The sequence below is a fragment of the Girardinichthys multiradiatus genome, chromosome 4 (assembly GCF_021462225.1).
Source record: "Girardinichthys multiradiatus isolate DD_20200921_A chromosome 4, DD_fGirMul_XY1, whole genome shotgun sequence".
NCBI lineage: Eukaryota > Metazoa > Chordata > Actinopteri > Cyprinodontiformes > Goodeidae > Girardinichthys > Girardinichthys multiradiatus.
In genome coordinates, this window is record NC_061797.1 from 48,179,786 (window position 1) to 48,199,126 (window position 19,341).

The 19,341-nt window shown below is 41.4% G+C and overlaps 1 protein-coding gene across 3 annotated transcripts; it reads left to right on the forward strand.

Annotated features, from left to right (window-relative positions):
- The first annotated feature begins 8,646 nt into the window (after positions 1-8,646).
- LOC124867569 (isocitrate dehydrogenase [NAD] subunit alpha, mitochondrial) lies at positions 8,647-19,145 on the forward strand. Of its 3 annotated transcripts, none has more exons than XM_047364080.1 (11): positions 8,647-8,745; positions 13,107-13,166; positions 13,945-14,028; positions 14,104-14,218; positions 14,296-14,483; positions 15,927-16,060; positions 16,179-16,281; positions 16,560-16,624; positions 16,702-16,786; positions 17,015-17,167; positions 17,785-19,145. In XM_047364080.1, exons 1-11 carry the CDS (start codon positions 8,716-8,718, stop codon positions 17,866-17,868), a joined length of 1,101 nt encoding a protein of 366 aa, XP_047220036.1. In that variant the 5' UTR covers positions 8,647-8,715; the 3' UTR covers positions 17,869-19,145. The 3 variants fall into 3 exon arrangements, with proteins under 3 accessions (XP_047220036.1, XP_047220035.1, XP_047220037.1); XM_047364079.1 differs by having other exon boundaries at positions 8,701-8,745; positions 13,107-13,202; XM_047364081.1 differs by lacking the exon at positions 8,647-8,745 and adding an exon at positions 8,829-8,852.
- The last annotated feature ends 196 nt before the right edge of the window (positions 19,146-19,341 follow it).

Genomic DNA, 19,341 nt, shown 5'->3' on the forward strand with positions numbered 1-19,341 from the left:
TGTGATTCACATACACCATGTTACATATTTATATCAGAATGCAACATATATACAAATCAATTAATACTATAAACTATATTTAATTATATAATTATGCCCCCATATTTAGAGGTTATGTCCAAAAAAGGGGTATGAGGAAGTAAAACCTGTTTAATCCCACCCCTCCTCCATCCTATAGTCCTTAGCATAAATAGTCTTCCTGATTCCTTTTAATGCTTATGAGTTAACAAACTCACAAATCTCTTTAATAGATAAACATTGAACAAAAATATAAACACAACACTGTTGATGTTGCTCTAATTTTCCTGACCTGAACCCAAAGATCTAAGACTTTTTCTATGAACACAAAAGGTCTATTTTTCTCAAATATTGTTCACAAATCTGCCAAAGTCTGTGTTAGTGAGCACTAGATGGTTCATCGACCTCACAGGCGTGGCATATCAACATACTGATTAGACAGCATGATTATTGCACAGGTGTGCCTCAGCCGGCCACAGTAAAAGGCCACTCTATAATGTGCTGTTTTGCTGTACTGGGGAGACCACCACCTGCCTCAAACAGTACAATACATCTCCTTCGCATATAGTAGATCAGGTTGTTGATTGTGGCCTGTTGGATGTTGATCTACTGCTCTTCAAAAGGCTGTGAGAAGGTGCTGGACATTGGCAGGAATTGGAACATTCTGTCATAGACGCCGATCCAGAGCATTGCCAAAATGCTCAATGGGTGACATGTCCGGTCAGTATGCTGGCCACGCAGGAACTGGGATGTTTTCAGCTACACGATCTGTGAACAGATCCTTGTAACATGGGGTCACGGATTATCATTCTGCAACATGAGGTGATGATTGTAGATGAATGGAACAACAATGGGCCTGCAAAGGTATCTCTGTGCATTCAAAGTGAACTGCAGTCAGGTCAAGACCCCGATGAGGATGACAAGTATCCAGATGAGCTTCCCTGAGATGGTTTCTGAGAGATTTTGCTGAAATTCTTTGGTTATGTCAATTGATTGTTGCAGCAAATTACGAAGGATTTAGATAGATGGGCCTAAATGATGTTTAACTGCTGAGCCTCATGATTAAAATGGAGGATTGTGCTGATAAGAGGTAATAAAAATGTGCAATGTGACCTGGCAAGGATGGACTATTGTGTATATTTATGCAATATGGCTGGGAAAAGTAAATAAAATTTAAATAAAACAAAAATCTGCACAGTTTATGGCTTCTTATTGTGGCCAGCTTGACGCACACCTGTGCAAAAATCATGCTGTCTTATCAGCATCTTGATATGCCACACATCAATTCAGTTTATTTGTATAGTACCAATTTGCAACATATCATTTCAAGCACTTTTCAAAGCCAGTTCAATCAAATCATAAAGATTCCAAGTCAAGTTCATTCATTCCATGAATTCTGTTTATTATTCAAAGTGGGTAAAATGTTGTTCTATCTGAGGTCTACAGCTGTTCCCTCTCCTGGATCATCCTATTTCCTCCCCGTCACGCTTCCTGTCGGTGGCTGGTGTCTCTGCCCTGCGGTGCGTTGGTGGTACTTGGTGTCCGGGCTGGGTGCTCTGGTGTGTGCCTAAAAACGTTTGTTATATTGTGAAAGTGGAAAATTATAGCGTTAGCTGTCATGCTCCACTTGTGAAAGTAAATCTGTTGGGCTTCTTCTTCTTCTTCACTGGAAATGACCCAGCCAAAATTCACACAGGAAATTATGCATTTTATAGAAACACTCAAAAACAGCAAATCGTCTGCAACGGATGGACTGCCAGGGGAGTATAATAACTAAGTAAAGTAAAGTATTCAACTATGCATTACAGTCTGGGGGTCCTCCTAAAACATGGTCTGAAGCCATCGTATTAGTTTTGCATAAATATGGCTTTGATCCAACTATGTACGAGGGTTATAGAGCCTTCTCTGCAATGCTTTAAACTTCCTAACAAGTATAATAGGAAAAAAAATAAAAAGCAAAAACACATAACAAAAAGAATTTACACAGATCAAAGTGGGATTATTCCTAGTTTTAGATTCCTTATTAGATTAGATGCCGACAGGATCTTTATGTAGTGAAATAGAGTTTTCTAGGTCAGACCTTAATAACCTTTGGGTTTTCACAGCGCTTTGTTGAATGGGTGAAAGTAATTTAAAAAAATCTGAATTATAGGTAATGAGTATTGTTCAGAATTTTTAAATCTTAAGAGAGGAGGTGGACAGGGGGGCTGTTTGAGACCTCTACTGTTTGCAGTATGTATTAAACTGCTGGCAGAATCAGGAAGAATATCAAATTTGTGGAATAAGGGGAATCGTCCGAGCTTCTGCTGGCAACAACTTAATGCTCACCCTCTACCGATGATCCACATAGCCCTGTCTTTCAGTGTTTAACCCTTTCTCTCTCCTAGACATGGCTACTGACTGAGCTTAACTGTTTCAAACTCTATGTGCTCTCTTTCAGACTCTAACCTAAAAAGTACTCCTGGATCAGTGCTTCTTTGTTCTCTTTGTGTCTCTGCTCTGTTCTCTCAAACCTCCAGTTGGTTGTGGCAGATGGCCGCTCACACTGAGCCTGGTTCTGGTTCTGCTGGAGGTTTCTTCCTGTTAAAAGGGAGTTTTTCCTCTCCACTGTCTCTACATGCTCATCCAGGAGGAGTGAATGCTGCAAGTCACTGACTGGATGCAATCTGCTGGGTTTGCTTAGATAGAAAAACTTTTTATACAATTTGAATAAATAACTGAATCCGACTGCACTGTTCAATTGTTAGGATTAATTGGAATGTATGTACCTGACTTTTGTGAAGTGCCTTGAGACAACATGAGTTGTGAATTGGCGCTATATAAATAAAACTGAATTGAATTGAATTGAATGAGGGAGGGGTGGATGACCCATCCCAGTCAGTACCAACTCTGTTGGAAAGTCTAATCGAATATGGTAATATCTCCAGATATCTGACTAATGAAGTAATGAAGCAAATCGGTTGCTATGATGTTATCAGGTGAATGTCCAAGAGAGCTAAAAGAAAAACTTGAGTTTCAATGGACAAACAAAATGTTTAGATACTTGGGTGTAATCTTTACGCATCAGGTATCACAGTTAATGGAAAGGTGACAAAGAAAATTACAAAAGGTTTAGAAGATTGTGAAATTATGCCCCTTACAATTAGTGGAAGGATAGAAACAATTAAAATCAACATATTGGCAAGATTATTTTTTGTGTTGCAATCTCTCCGTGTAGCCAGGGTAATAACTAAAGATAAAGACACGATATGGGTAGAAATGGAGCAAAAGGCTTGCCTGAACATCTCCCTGGATACAAAAGATTCTAAATCACTGGATTAAGGAAACTGTTAACATATGGCCAAAAATAAAAAGGAAATTTAATTTATCGGATTCTGTATCTAAAGTTGCAAAAATAGCTAAAACCCAGATTTTATTCCAGCTACTGTGAACGCAGGGTTTGAGAGATGCACACATTCAGGGTTGGTATTCATAGCACAACTTTATAAAGGACCATTAATGAAATTATTATCCAACATGAATTCAATTTACCAAAAACGTATTTTTATAGTTATCTGCAACTCAGGCATTACCTTCAGAATCATAGTGAATGGAAGAAAATTTCTCAAGATATGACCAAGACTGAAGAGCTTTTATTATCAATAGCAAAGGGCGAATAAAAAAAAAAACCTGATATCAAAACTGTATGGAACCCTACATTATGAGTCCAATAATAAGAATAGGGATAGAAATGTAAATTATAACAGATGATGAATGGGAGGAAACATTTAGCTCAGGTCATAAACTAATGAACAGCCCGACATGGAGGGAGTTTGGTTGGAAAGTGAAGAAATTTCGACATGCCAAACTTTGGTAAGACATCCCAGTTTTGTTGGAGAAATTGTGGAGAGCCTTTATTCATATATTTTGAGACTGCCCTGGAGTGACTGAGTTTTGGAAATATGTTCAAATAGATATTAAGAGAATCCTAGGAATTGATGTGTATTTGGACCCATCCGTGTATATTTTGGGAATAGTTCCCAGGGATATAGAGGAAAACGATTGTAAATATTTACTGAGAGTTTTGATTTTATTGTGAAAAAATATTTTACATCTGCATGGTTGAGACCAGTGTTTCCCAGTATCATGCATTGGAGAGATTATATATAATTGAAAAGGTCTACATTATGGAAAAACAACAGCAAGAGTAAAACTTAAGCTGTAGGCATTTTAATCTAAATGGAAACCAAGATTTGTTATGGAATCCTGGCACCTCTACTTACTCGTTCTCTGTCTATTATTGTCATTATTTTTATTGCAGGTATCTTTGATTTATTTGCTTTCCCTCCCTCCCCGCTGATCCCTGCTTCTGTTTTTGTCTGTATTTTTCTCATTTGCATATCCTCCAAACTTTAAAATTATGGATTTGGTCAACTGGACTCTCAACGTGATTAATCTAATTTTTTTTTTCCTACGGGAAGACAGGTTTAAAGGAGACCCTCTTGTCCAGGCGTGACGTTCTTCTCTGGATCCACAATGGATTCTTGGTAGCAGTGGAAGATTGTGTGCCTGACTACAATGTCGGTTGAGGACGTAGAAGATGTGTACACATTTGGACTTTTGATATCAGGATTTCTGCTTTTTGGAGTTGGTGGTTACCTGGCTTATTAAGTGATTTGCAAAACGTGGGCGGCTGCGTCTGTATCTGTGTTTATTTTCTTTGTGATTGTATTGTAATTGTATGTACAGCGCTTTGAGTGTCTTGTTACTGAAAAGCGCTATATATATAAGCATACCTTACTGTACCTTACCTTGCTTATTTATGTTAGTATTAGTTTCCTTTCATAAAGCTAAGGTTTATTTGGCAGAAGTGTATTGTTGCTAGATGTGTAATGTTTGGTTGTCTTATTTACTGGTAGTTTCCAGAATACTTGCACCAGATTTGTGAATTAAAGGGAATGAATAAATGTTGTTTGACTGCCAAAGCTCAAGATTAAAATGGAGGATTCTGTAGAAAAGGAGTAATAAGGATGTATAATGTGACCTGGGCAAGGACGGATTATATGTTCATGCAAGACTGCTTTGGAAAATAAATAAAAAGTAACAAAAATAAATAAAACGCACATTTTATAGTCTTTTATTGTGGCCAGCTTGAGGCACCCCTGTGCAATAATCATGCTGTCTTATCAGCATCTTGATATGCCACACATTCAGTTTATTTGTGTAGCACCAATTCACAACATGTAATTTCAAGCACTTTCCAAAGTCAGTTCAATAAAATCATAAAGACTCCAAGTCAAGTTCATCCATTCCATAAATTCAGTTTATTATTCAAAGTGGGTAAAAAGTTGTTTTTTTAATCAAAGGAAACCCAGCAGATTGCATTGGGTCAGTGACCTGCATCATTCACTCCTCCTGGATAAGCATGTAGAGACAGGTGACAGTTGACTTTGCAGCAATCCCTAGAGGCGAGCATGCATGTAGCAACAGTGGAAAGGAAAACTTCCTTTTAAAAGGAAGAAGCCTCCAGAAGAACCAGAACCAGGCTCAGTTTGAACGGCCATCTGCCACGACTGACTGGGGGTTTGAGAGAACAAAGCAGAGACACAAAAGAACACATAAATACTGATCTAGGAGTACTTTCTATGGGAAAGATAAATAAAAGGTTAAAGGCAGTAGTAGAAAAACACAGCTAAGCAGATAAACTAAACATAAAAAGCGTTTATTGGAGCAATAGGTTCTTCAGTTGGAGACAGGGTTAAACACTGAAAGACAGGGCCAGGTGTGTCATCTACAGAAGGAGAACATCAAGCTGTTCGCAGCCGCAGCTCAGCCGATGCCCCCTTCAAGGAAGGTGCCACAGCTAAACACAGATCCGGGTCAGGTGTAGCTTCTAAAAAGATAAAAAACAGAGAGAGAACATGAAGATAAAAGCTGAAATAATAGCAAATAACACAAAATTGGAGAGTAGTATGAGAATGTAGCAGATAGAGTGAAAGTGGTCATTATGTCCTCCAGCAGCCTTGCCTTAAAAGTAGACAGGGTGTCTGCCTCACGGACTAAAACTGGGAGCTGGTTCCACAGGAGAGGAGCCTGATAACTAAAGGATCTGCCTCCCATTCTACTTCTAGAGACTCTAGGAACCACCAGTAAACCTGCAGTGGAAAATTTAAAAGCTCTCCTGCCCAGTTTTGTTCTCACTCTTGAAGCAGGAAAATAATAAAAAGTCTGAGTGTGCCGTTTCATAATGACTGGGACCTTATCACAAAGGTTGTCAGATAAAAAGAAGGTAGCCCCAATATTACATTTATAGACGAAGAGCAGCCAGTGAGAATTTCTGCAGACACAGCAGCCACAAGGGACAATGGTGACCACACTGATACACAGAGTATGACTTCTTTTAAAGAAACATAACACATGTTCAGGAATTGTCTGACTTTTTAACCCTTAAATACAATTTAGCAATATAACTATGCATCTTTTCATTTAAAGAAAAAACTTAAACAAGAGCAACGGTTGGTAGTGAGGCATCCTGCAGTGAGAGGATCTCGGCTCTTCTACGCAATGGCTGCAGCGCGCATAATTAATACGTAGACGCCTTTTTGACTGGGTTGACCCGCTGCTGAGACGTAACCGTGTGTCCGCCATATTGCTGGAGGCAAGGCAGCGATGTGAACTAATACAAATAAAGGGATTTTATTTCATAAAGCACATTTTAACAGAGATGTACGTTAATGCCTCTCCTTATTTATTCACACACACACTTATGTTCGTAGGTACGATGGTACGGAGCCCGCGAGGGGACATGGGGTAATTTTTTTCTTCTGCGTTCGCTCGCAAAAGTAAAACGAACAACATATGGCATTGGTATGGTTTATTTATCATATGCAGGTTAACATGCAGTCAACATTGTGATTAAATGCTTAAGATAAGAAGAACCGTTCAAATCACTATAAAAAAAAACAAAAGCACTAATGGCGTTCAATAAAAAAGTACACATCATGCAGCAACAATAAGCAAATAAAGTGTCACAGATGTGGTTTCATGCAGTATTATTGTCCAGAGTTCAGTAGTTTGACAGCTTGTGGATAATAACTGTCTTTAAGTCTGATTAAAGAGTCTTTTATTTAAGGCCGATTTCAAAATAAAACTCAATAAATCTCAAAAACGGGTGTAGTGTTTGTTCTATTTTTGCAGTTATCTGGTTTGGAAACTATCCCACAAAGTATTGCGAGATAATGTAAAGACCATTGCGTGAGAACGCAAAAGTATTGCGTGGAGACGCAAAAAAAAAAAAATTCCCCCAGGTCTTCTTCTTCTTCTTCTTCTTCTTGTATTATTTTTGGCGGTTGGCAAATAACGTTATGATGTGCATTACCGCCACCGACTGGTATGGAGTGTTGTTCTTCATGGTTTTAAATGTTATTTACTATTACAATAATCAAATTCTGTTTATTAATTTAGTTTTTTTGACAAATCTAACTATAATTTGAATATGTTTGCTACCTAAACTTCTTTGCAAAGTATCTATCAAAATAAAATTTTCTTTAATACCTTCGAATTCTCTCCTCAAAATTGTTCTTCATTTTCATATTTCTGACACTTCAATATTACATGTTCTATTGTTTCCTCCTCTCCACAATAATCACATTTTCCTGTATTATGTTTCTTTATCTTAAACAATGTAGAATTAAGTCCTGTATGTCCTATTCTTAATCTTGTAATTAATCTTTCCTCTTTTCTACTCCTTCTTCCAGTTCTTACTTCTCCTACTATCTTGTTGATTCTGTAAAACCATCTTTCTTTCTTCCCCCATGAGCCCTCACGGGCTCCATATAATTCTCCATTGTACGGAGCCCGCGAGGGGACATTGGGGAATTTTTTTCTTGCGTCCCCACGCAATGCTTTTGCATTCGCTCACCATATTTTTTGCGTTCTCACGCAATAGTCTTTGCGTTATCTCGCAATACTTTGTGGGAGACCCGTTTTTGAGATTTATTGAGTTTTATTTTGAAATCGGCCTTAAATAAAATGATCTTCAATCAGACTTAAAGACAGTTATTATCCACATGCTGTCAAACTACTGAACTCTGGACAATAATACTGCATGAAACCACATCTGTGACACTTTATGTGCTAATTACTGCTGCATGATGTGTACTTTTTTTGCACGCCACTTTTGTTTTTACAGTGAGTTGAACGGTTCTTCCTATCCTAAGCATTTAAATCGTGTTGTTGACTGCGTGTTAACCTGCCTATGACAAATAAACCATATCAATGCACAGCTTTCTCAAGGTGATTAACAACTTTTGCAAGCGCACGGGGACGCGAAAGAAAAAAAATTCTCCCATGTCCCCTCACGGGCTCCGTAGAATTTGGGACAGGCTAAAGGATTTTTTTTTTTTTGATTACAAGAATAAAGTCAGAATTTTTATGAGAACTCTTACAAAAAAAGTAAGCTTTCCATGATTAGCTTTGGAAACCTAAACGGTTCGAACAACTCCATGCTGCACACTTAAAAGAGGTATTTTGGCTTCCCAACTTGACTCCACAAAAATGGCGGCGACGTCTGAACGCCGTGCGTCTACGTATTTATGTCTGTGGCAGCGGGTGGTAGTGATGCATCTCGCAGTCAAAGATTCTCCGCTCTTCAGCCGGATGGCAGAAGCGGGTAGTAGTGAGGCATTTGACATTCAGAGGATCTAGGTTGTCGTCAGGATGGTAGCAGGCAGCGTGTTGAGGTCACTGGTAAGAGGAAACATCTTTTCTGAGGGGAGAAAACTCTCTATCAGCGGTTCTGCCTCAGTTCTGTTGGGCTCTGCGAGGTTCGGTGGGGTTGCCTGTGGGAATTAAAGGTTCCGTGTCTCTGTGTCCTGTTAGTCGGTGTTTTGACTTCGCTGTTAGCCTGTTAGCTGTTGGCAGCGGTCAGTGTCCTTCAGCAGGGAAGTTAAGTGATGGAGAAGTTTCCTCAGCCTCACGAAGAAATCCTCCTCCATCTTTTTGAAACGTTTAACAGTGAAATCCTATTTACTGGTTGGCCTGTTTGTTCCGTTAACAACCGGAACCACTAGAACCAGAGGCTGGTTTCTGGTTTGGCCTGACCCGCACCAGACCCCGTTTAAAAAACGAACAATTTAAGTGTAACTTCAGGTTAGACTGAAACACAGAGATCAGATCAAATGATCCAAATCCAGAAAGAGAAGATCTCCGTAAAATTCGGCTTTTTTTAATTTATCGTTCTTTAAAACGTTTTGATTAAAACTTTAGTGTTAACATTCAGGATGTGATGTTTAGGTGTGGCTCCTGAGACCTGTAGCTAAAGATCCTGGGATCTCCGGCTTTCACTGAACCTTGACCTCACTCTGGGGGGACATGGGAGATCTTTGACACCCTAACCCATCACCCAGTATTCCAGTATGACCGTGTTTCTCTGTCTATATACAGAATAATGCTGGGCTGCCCCTCCCCCACTTGTTGCTGTGCACTACCTGTCAGCTGGCTGAAAGAAGGCTACTAGAATTTTCCCACTTTTACAATAAAGACATATTCTGTGGTGTGGAAATATGGATGTGGAAACATAAGGATCTCAGTGGTCTGTTAATGTAACAGGGTTTTAAATACAGCTGCTAAATTATGAGCAGGGAGGGTACCAGAGTAGACAGCCTGACTAACTAACCAGCTAATAGCAGTGTTGCTACTAAATTCAATCAGTGTTCATAGGAGGCATTTGTACTTAAGTCAATTTAAATAATAAATACATGTAATAGTCAACATTATTCTAACTGTAATAATGTTAAAATGTTTAAACCAATCACATCATTTTTAAATAGTGGTCATCAAACTGTGAGGATCCAGTATGGGCGTGGCTCTGTCAGGTATCACCACTGACGGTGGAAATGCATGATCAGTGATGGGAATATACGGCGTAGTGTGGGATTTCCCTTCTTTATCTTCTGCCCTGGGTTCAACCGGTCTAATTATCAGAGCCAATCAGAGGTGAGGATCCGCCCCTTCCCTGCTTTAATTGGCTCTGGCCTTCATAGGTTCCCATGAATGTAGGCAGACAAAAAATGAGCCAGGGCCATGGTATCAAAGGAACACGTTGTGATAACTTGGGAACCAAATCCACTGCACTGGACATCCAACCATCCTGCTCTCACTGTGGAGCCTTTCTGAAGGTCCATGTGGAGAAGCTGCTCAGGTGGGGTCAGGGTACTGTTGGGATATCTAGATCCTAAACTGATCAGGGGAACTGGTGCTGAGGTGCAGAAGTCCTGCATCCTTCTGACATCCAGTCTGTGGGTTCACATTTCCATCCTGAGCACTGGTGGACATATCTTCTGAAGAACAGACAGCCACGAAACCAGTGAAGTCACATAGATAATTAATTCCTCATTAACCACTTTGGTTCTGTGATCATGTATGCAAGAGGGTAGGATGATCGCGGGTTGCTTTGGTTCTGTCTTAACCAGGAGGATGCCAAGTTTGATTAGTTTTCTGTTAATGAATTGCTGCTTTTTCTAAGGAATTAATTTATTTACGTGAATTTACGGATGAGTTCAATTTCTTCCGGTTGTTTGGTTTGGCTTTTAGGAACTTTTAATAATAATAATTAATAATTCTGGATAAAATCATGAACATCGTTTGAATGTTAAATATTAGCCAAAAAAAATGTCAGTCTGTCAGGGATTCAATCATTGAAATAAGGTTTGTCGTAACTTTAGATCACAACCTAAAACAAGTAACTAGCATCACAGCTCGCCAGCCTGTTAGCACTCAAGCAGTTAAACACCACAAAGAAAATAAACCGCAATCAGAATAAAAAACTTTCAAATTGTTTTATCCTAAACTCATTGTCTCTGCCCAGACACGACCTCTTACTGTGACCCGTTCTGATGAACCGTGGGATTCAGAACCACAGACAGTAGGCTGTTCTTAACTATTAGATCCAAGTTTCTTTGAAGGATGCCCTCTTTTACTCGACCAGTGAGGTCGGGACATTCAGATGCTGATGCCCGTCTCTCAGACCAGAGTTATTAAACCTATGATGTCACAGGTATTCCAGCTCTGGCTCCTCCTTCCTAGGCGTTGTCCTGAAAATTGGGTTAACGCTGTGCATTATGGGATTCAGAGTTTTTTCAGTCTCTTGTTTGTGTAGTTCCCTAGTAACCCTTTTTATAATTTCAGAATTGTCCAGATTTGTTACATTTTAAAGTAATTTAAGGTAATACAGGTGCTGGTCATAAAATTAGAATATCATGAAAACATTTATTTATTTCAGTAATTCCATTCAAAAAGTGAAACTTGTATATTATAATCATTCGTTAAACATAGACTGATATATTTCAAATGTTTATTTCTTTTAATTTTAATGATTATAACTGACAACTAATGAAAACACCAAATTCAGTATCTCAGAAAATTTGAATATTGTGAAAAGGTTCTAATTGAAGACCCTTGGTGCCGCACTCTAATCAGTTAATTAACTCAAACCACCCGCAAAGGCCTTTAAATGGTCTCTCAGTCTAGTTCTGGAAGCTACACAATCAGGGGCAAGATGGCTGACTTGACAGTTGTCCAAAAGACGACTATTGACACGTTGACCAAGGAGGGCAAGACACAAAAGGTCATTGCTAAAGAGGCTGGCTGTTCACAGAGCTTTGAGTCCAAGCACATTAATAGAGGTGAAGGGAAGGAAAAGATATGGTAGAAAAAAGTGTACAAGCAATAGGGATAACCGCACCCTGGAGAGGATTGTGAAACAAAACCTAGACAAAAATGTGGGGGAGATTCACAAAGAGTGGACTGCAGCTGGAGTCGGTTCTTCCAGAACCACCACCCACAGACGTATGCAAGACATGGGTTTCAGCCGTCGCATTTCTTGTGTCAAGCCAGTCCTGAAGAAGAGACGGCGTCAGAAGCATCTTGCCTGGACTAAAGACTGAAAGGACTGGGCTGCTGCTGCTGAGTGGTCCAAAGTTATGTTCTATGATGAAAGTAAATGTTAAATTTCCTTTGGAAATCAAGGTCCCAGAGTCTGGAGGAAGAGAGGAGAGACAGAGAATCCATGTTGCTTGAGGTCCACTGTAAAGTTTCCACAGTCAGTGATGTGTTGTGGTGCCATGTCATCTGCTGGTGTTGGTCCGCTGCGTTTTCTGAGGTCCGAGGTCAACACAGCCATCTACCAGGAAGTTTCAGAGCTCTTCATGCTTAATGCTGCTGACCAACTTTATGGAGATGCAGATTTCATTTTCCAACAGGACCTGGCACCTGCAGCCAAAGCTACCAGTACCTGGTTTAAGGACCATGGTATCCCTGTTCTTCATTGGCCGACAAACTCGCCTGACCTTAACCCTGTAGAAAATCTATGGGGTATTGTGAAGAGGAAGATGCAATACGCCAGACCCAACCAACCAGAAGAAGAGCTGAAGGCCACTATCAGAGCAACCTGGACTCTCATAACACCTGAGCAGTGCCACAGACTGATTGGCTCCATGCCACGCCGCATTGCTGCAGTAATCTAGGCAAAAGAAGCCCCAACTAAGTACTGAGTGCTGTACATGCTCATACTTTTCATGTTCATAATTTTCAGTTGGCCAACATTTCTAAATATCCTTTTTTTGTATTGGTCTTAAGTAATATTCTAATTTTCTGAGATACTGAATTTGGTGTTTTCATTAGTTGTCAGTTATATTCATCAAAATTAAAAGAATTAACATTTGAAATATATCAGTCTGTGTGTAATGAATGAATATGATATACAAGTTTCACTTTTTGAATGGAATTACTGAAATAAAAAAACATTTCATGATATTCTAATTTTATGACCAGCACCTGAATGTATATTTATTCATTAAATGTATCATTGCTAATTTTATTTGATACTTTTGGCACTTGATACCGTGAAATAAAAGAAATAATTCTGGCTTTAACATATATCTTCACATTTTCATTAAGGAATGTAATAGTTGAGTTCATTCGATGATTATGTTAAATAATTAATATGAACATGTAAGTAATCTTGCGTATTTCAAGTCTAATCGAGTTATGCAGGTCAACATGAGTGTGTCTGAGACAACTGGACGTGACCCTCTTGTTGTCTGCTGCAGGTGAGCCAGGTGATGGGCGGGGCATTGCGGAGACCTGCTCTGTCTTCCTTCTCCAGAGGGGTGAGTGGCTCCGGGTCCGAGACCCGACACCAGCAGGTACTGCCTCTAAAGCAGTAGTTGTTTCCTCTGCTGTCATGAAGCTGATGCTGCATTCAGAGGAGCATCACAGGATCTCTGAACTTTAGGACCTCAACGTGTCTGACTTCTGCTCTGACACACCCTCAGCACAGGCCAATGATAGCTGTGGTCCAAGTGGTGCTCCGCCATGCTGGGAAATCCACTGATGATTACCGAGAGGTTCCTGGATAGTTGGAAGAAGTTTGTCTTGAAGGACGTTTCCACCAGTCTGCTGCTGTCCGTCCTGCAGAGTTCCAGTCTGTCCTTGATGGCTTTCTTCTTTGCTTCCCTTCTTGTCCTAAAGTCTCCACCTCACGGTGCAGCAGATACACTCGCACCCATCTGTCTCCTTCCAATGGTGAGCAGGCTCTCCACTGGTGACATCATGGATCTTGCTGGACCCTCGTGATGCTTCTTCTATGCAGTTGACCCTCTCAGCTTGAGGTTCCTGACGATCCAGAGAACCGTTCTTTCAGCACCAGTTTCCAGCATTTCAGGCAGTTTTGATCCAAAGTGACTATGCTGCAGCTTATATTTGGACAGAACCTTTACTGATCCAAGAACACGATGAGTTCAGAACCTCTGCTCCTCTGTTTCAGCATCAGTCTGCTCATCAGACTCTTTATGGTCTCTGCAGGAACAAAAACAGGTTGTCTAATGCAGCATCAAAGTACTCCAACATAAACGGATCCACAGTAACTGAGTTTCTGTTTGGCTGCAGATGCAGACTGTCACTCTGATTCCAGGAGATGGAATCGGTCCAGAGATCTCTGCTGCTGTGGTGAAGATCTTCGATGCTGCTAAAGTGAGTCTCTCATGTTGGAGAAGAAACAGAGTCTCTTCCTCAGGAAGCAGAAAACTGATCTGTGTTTCCCTGCAGGCTCCCATCAGATGGGAGGAGAGGGACGTCATGGCCATCAAAGGACCCGGCGGAAGGTGGATGATCCCTCCTGATGCCAAAGAGTCCATGGACCGCAGTAAGATAGGCCTGAAAGGTTGGTCTGCTTCTTTTACACCGCTGTAGATCTTCTGGAAGCTTAAAGCTCATTAGGGCGGTGCTTTCCTTTTTCAGGACCTCTGAAGACACCCATCGCCGCCGGCCATCCATCCATGAACCTGTTGCTCAGGAAGACCTTCGATTTGTACGCCAACGTGCGTCCCTGCGTCTCCATCGAGGGCTACAAGACACCATACACGGATGTGGACCTGGTCACCATCCGGGAGAACACGGAGGGCGAGTACAGCGGCATCGAGCATGTGGTGAGTACCAGAAGGTCTCGGTTCTCCTCATGCATCGGTTTCTTTCTATAGTCCATAACCTTCAAGCTGAAGGTTATGGATTATAGAAAGGTTATCATGAAAGATCTCACAGCTGAACCACTTCAACAGCTCTAACACCTTCATCATCACAGAAGCTTCTGACCCACATCTGGAGCATGGTGTCCTCAGGATTCTATCTGCATTCAGAACCAGACTTGTTTTTCTTTCATTCTGATTGTGTTCTCAGGCCCCACATCCTGATACAGCCACCTCCATGCCTTACTGTGGAGATGCTGATGTTTATGCTAGTGAACCACACAGAAGTGTATTAGAGCTTTACCATGAATGGGAGGAGTTAGCTGCATGCTGTTACCCTTAGTGATGGTGAACCCCCATCCTCACCTGTCTCCTGCAGGTCACCTTCAGGCAGCAAGCTGAGCTCCTGTTCATTTGCTTGTGAGGAGGAGGAAGCTCATCCAGAGGCACTACTGCCCCCTGTTGGTAACGACTTGTAAAAAGACTGAACAAATCCTATTATTGCAGCAGCAAAACCAAAGATTATAAAAATGATTCTAAATTATAAAAGATAAAAAAACAAACACTGGTGGCTTGGTTGTGCGCCCCCTGCTGGTCCACAGAACAGCTCCAAGTCTCCTTTAATATTTCAGTGTTGGAGAGAAGGATCTTTGAGTATTCATCTCCAGATGTTCCAGAGTCCTGGGTCCTACCTGATGCTGTCTCTTCAGATCTTCTACTGGAAGGTCTGGGAATTGAGATGGTCATGAAGGAAGGTTGGATTAGGTTCTGCTGAAGCATTTCTGTGAGGATTTGGTCCTGTCTTTTAGAACATTATCTTGCTGAAGTACCCCAGGCTTTGGCAAAGACGCTGACCCACAGCATCACAGATCCTCCACCATACCTCATAGTGAGCATGAGGAGTTTTTTCTCCGTCTTCATTCTTAGATCCACCTGGAGTGTTTGTTGCTGAAATGCGTCGGGCTGCGTGTTACATCATATTTCTACCCCAAGGAAACAGGAAGTCACAAACTAAACGTTTATATTCTTATCTAAAGGATTTTATTGTTCTCGCCATGATCTCACAAATAGTTTAAATGTATTTTTATTTCTGTTTATAATTTATTGCTGCAATAAAAGATGGATTTATGTAAAGGTGTTCACCATCAGGTGGAGCTCTAAGGATAGGAGGTGCTGTTGGTCCCATTGCAGGAGGTTTTGTGAATGTGATGGAACAGCAGCAGCTTCCAGAGCTTCACCTAGACCAGTTCCCAGTAGACCTCCTTCAGTTTCATGTTCCCTCCTACTGTCATCAGTCATGTGTTTCACCTGGATGCAGCAGATCCATCAGAACCTTCCTTACTTCAGCTGCAGCCTGGAACCAGTGTGACATTTTTTCTGCTGTGTGTTCTCATCTTGTTGCTGCAGATCGTCGATGGCGTCGTTCAGAGCATCAAGCTGATCACCGAGAACGCCAGCAGACGCATCGCAGAGTACGCCTTCGAATACGCCCGCAACAATCAAAGAAGCAGCGTGACGGCCGTCCACAAAGCCAACATCATGTGAGTGTGTCAGCTGAGGCTGCAGGAACCACACGGCATCTCGGATCCTTCTAGATGGAGATCCAGGGAGGATTGATGGAGATCTACTGATGCTCGGTGTGCAACTTTCTGTCTGCAGGCGGATGTCAGACGGTCTGTTCCTAAGGAAGTGCCGGGAGGTGGCGGAGGACTACAAGGACATCAAGTTTACAGAGATGTACCTGGACACCGTGTGCCTTAATGTGAGTCCGGCTGCTAATGGTTCTGTCTGAGATATTTCCCCAGACTGACGTTACGCTGGAGGAATATTCCCACCCAACAACATGTTTGATGTCTGAGGTTCTACATGGCCTCAGCTTTCTCCATGGATCTGCTGATCTGATGGAGATGTTTTCTGAACCTAAGGGAAACAGTTGGAAAGTTGCTTTAGCAACAGGGTTTTATCAGAGAGAAGCCATCTGAGAAGCATCCTCCAGCTTCCTCTCTCTGGTTTAAACCATGTCCATATCTCTGCTTCCAGATGGTTCAGGATCCGACCCAGTTTGACATCTTGGTCATGCCCAACCTGTACGGAGACATCCTCAGGTCAGTGCGGGTCAAACACTCTTCAGCCGATCAGAGGCTTTGGATGAGAGCGTTTAAATTATGTGACTGTGTTTCAGTGACCTGTGTGCCGGTCTGATTGGAGGACTCGGCGTCACTCCCAGCGGGAACATCGGCGCCAACGGAGTGGCCATCTTTGAGTCGGTGAGTCCAGAACTATTGTGTCAGTGGTGGCCGGGTCCACTTTCCTCTCACAGCTTCCTGGTTCTGGTTCAACAAACCAACCCACTGGTTCTGGCTTTAACACAAACGATTAAAAAAAGAAGGATTTTTTAACATTATTGCTAATAAAACGATGTGTTGATTTTAGCCAGCAGCGTAACCATCTGGGCCCGTCTGAGCTCGGGCATGATGTGTGTGTTTTCCCTGCAGGTGCACGGCACCGCCCCCGACATCGCCGGCATGGACCTGGCCAACCCCACGGCCCTGCTGCTCAGTGCCGTCATGATGCTGCGTCACATGGGTCTGCACGAGCACGGCAGCAAGATCCAGACAGCTTGCTTCGACACCATCAAGGAGAAGAAGGTGAGATCCACAGTCTGAGTTTTCTCTCAGCTGTTTGATGGAAGTGTGTGAGGAAGGAGATGAGGATTTATTCGGTGTTTTTGCCTCAAAAGTCTGGATTTTAAGGGTTTTCCAGGTCTGGATAAGTTTGGAAAAAGAAAAAGAACTTGGTACATATCTGTATTTCTATACAATATTCCCTGTCCCATCGTCTAAAATGTCTTTCCATCCATCCATCTATCCATCAATCATGCAGAGATGCAATGCAACTTTGTCTGATTACATAATCTTTAAAAATATAAATCAGGCATGACAATGGAAGAAATCAGTACTCAGTACTTTAGTAGTATTTTCACCAAACACTGTTTGACCAACGTGAGTAATATTATAGGTGTGTATTGCAACTCTACTCACCTCAGGTTGACACGTGTTCTGCTGCCGTCTCCAGCTGCAATGACTGAAAGGCGACACACCTGTGGTCATAATGATTTGATTCATATGTGTCAGCTGTAGCCTGGCCTAATGCAGCCATAGTAATAGAGGAATAAATGATTAAACTTATTGTCCAAACATTACTTAGCCATTCAGTGAAAACGATGCTGTTGCCATAGAAACAGATGCTGCTGCTGCTGTTTCAGGTGCTGACGAAGGATCTGGGAGGAAGCTCTAAGTGCTCAGAGTTCACAGCTGAAATCTGCCGTCGGGTCCAGGATCTGGACTGAAGCTGCAGCGCTGAGGGGGGGCGGGGCTTCCTTTTTCTCAACTTTCACATCGAACATGACGCACAAATGAAACCTGACCGTGAATGAGATTACGTCAGTGGAGGAGGAGCTTTAACCAAATATCAGCTCATCAATGATATTCAGCTCAAGTGTCTTATTTATTGTTTCTACATCCTGTTCTCTTCACTTCCTGCCAACAGAACCAGAAATATAAACGGTTCATGAGGAAAAATGTCTCGTCTGTTTAATGAGTGTCAGTCCTCTTCATCATGTGTTCCATCCTCCCTGAGCAGCTTCAGCTGTGCTGGTTACAGACGGTTCTGATTGGCTGGTTGGATCCGGTATAATCAGAACAAATATGAAGGCTGTTAATGCAGCTGCTGCCTGAAAATCAGCTTCCTTCACTGTTGGGAAGCAGGACTCATCCATCAAGGAACAAGAAGCTGCTGAGTCACTGGTTACTATGGTGACTCTTCATCAGACAGAAACACCTAGGTTCTGATGTAGAAACTGGACATGTGGAGGATAAATCCAAAGTTTCTGAATATTTAATAATTTAAATAAATGATCTAAATGTGTCATAATATTTAAAAGAAATAAATGCATCTATTAGAAGTGCTCAGTTCTATTTATCATTCATTAAAATTAGTGGCAGGACATTAAAAATGAATCACAATTATAATTTTTATGAAATGGTAGAATTTGTTTTTTTTATGGACTGGTGACTTGACCAGGGTGTAGCCGGCTGAAGATCGGCACCACCTCCCCCACAACCCAGTATGGAAGAACTGGGTATATAAAATTGATGGATGGTAGAATTTGACACAATAAGCAGCTGTTTAATCAACAGACATAAGATTTGGGTTCTAAGGTTCAGTAATTTCTACCTTCAGTAGAAACTGGAACGTTGTGGCTTTCATGCTGGGCTTCATCCAACCATGAAAATCCAACATGTTTTAGCGTTAGTAAACCAGCAGCTTCATTCTCCACAGAAGTGTTCAGCCCATCTCTGGGACACTCATATATTCCCACACCTTGTTCTGCAGAACTCTTTCTGGACTGATGAAACTTCTCAGTCCTGTTCTGCCAGACAGTACCTGGTTCTAGTTGTATTCTAAGCATCATGTTAGGGAAGGCATCCTTAATATTTCAAGATATTTTCAGGTTTTGCTCCTTCCATATCTCTGCTGTCAGGCCCCACCTTTGGTGCGAATAAATGTTGTTTTTTCTGTAATTAATTTAGAAAACACATTAAAGTACCATATTTACAAAAATCATATGTATTAATTTCTTTAATTAAGGTTAATCAGTTTATCATACCTGCCAGCCTAACTCATCACAGTCTGAAGTCATTTTTACTAAAGGAGAAATTTGACTGATTAAATGAATCCTTTACCTTTGGGTCGGCACCACAGAAACAGTTTCATCCCTCAGACTGTCGCTCTGTTGAACAGTACGAGTGTTCAGATCAAC

Coding starts and splice junctions, on each gene's coding strand:
- LOC124867569 (XM_047364079.1), top strand. CDS start 8,716: ATGGTAGCAGGCAGCGTGTTGAGGTCACTG. Junction 13,203..13,944: donor CCGAGACCCGACACCAGCAG/GTACTGCCTCTA, acceptor GTTTGGCTGCAG/ATGCAGACTGTCACTCTGAT. Junction 14,029..14,103: donor AGATCTTCGATGCTGCTAAA/GTGAGTCTCTCA, acceptor GTTTCCCTGCAG/GCTCCCATCAGATGGGAGGA.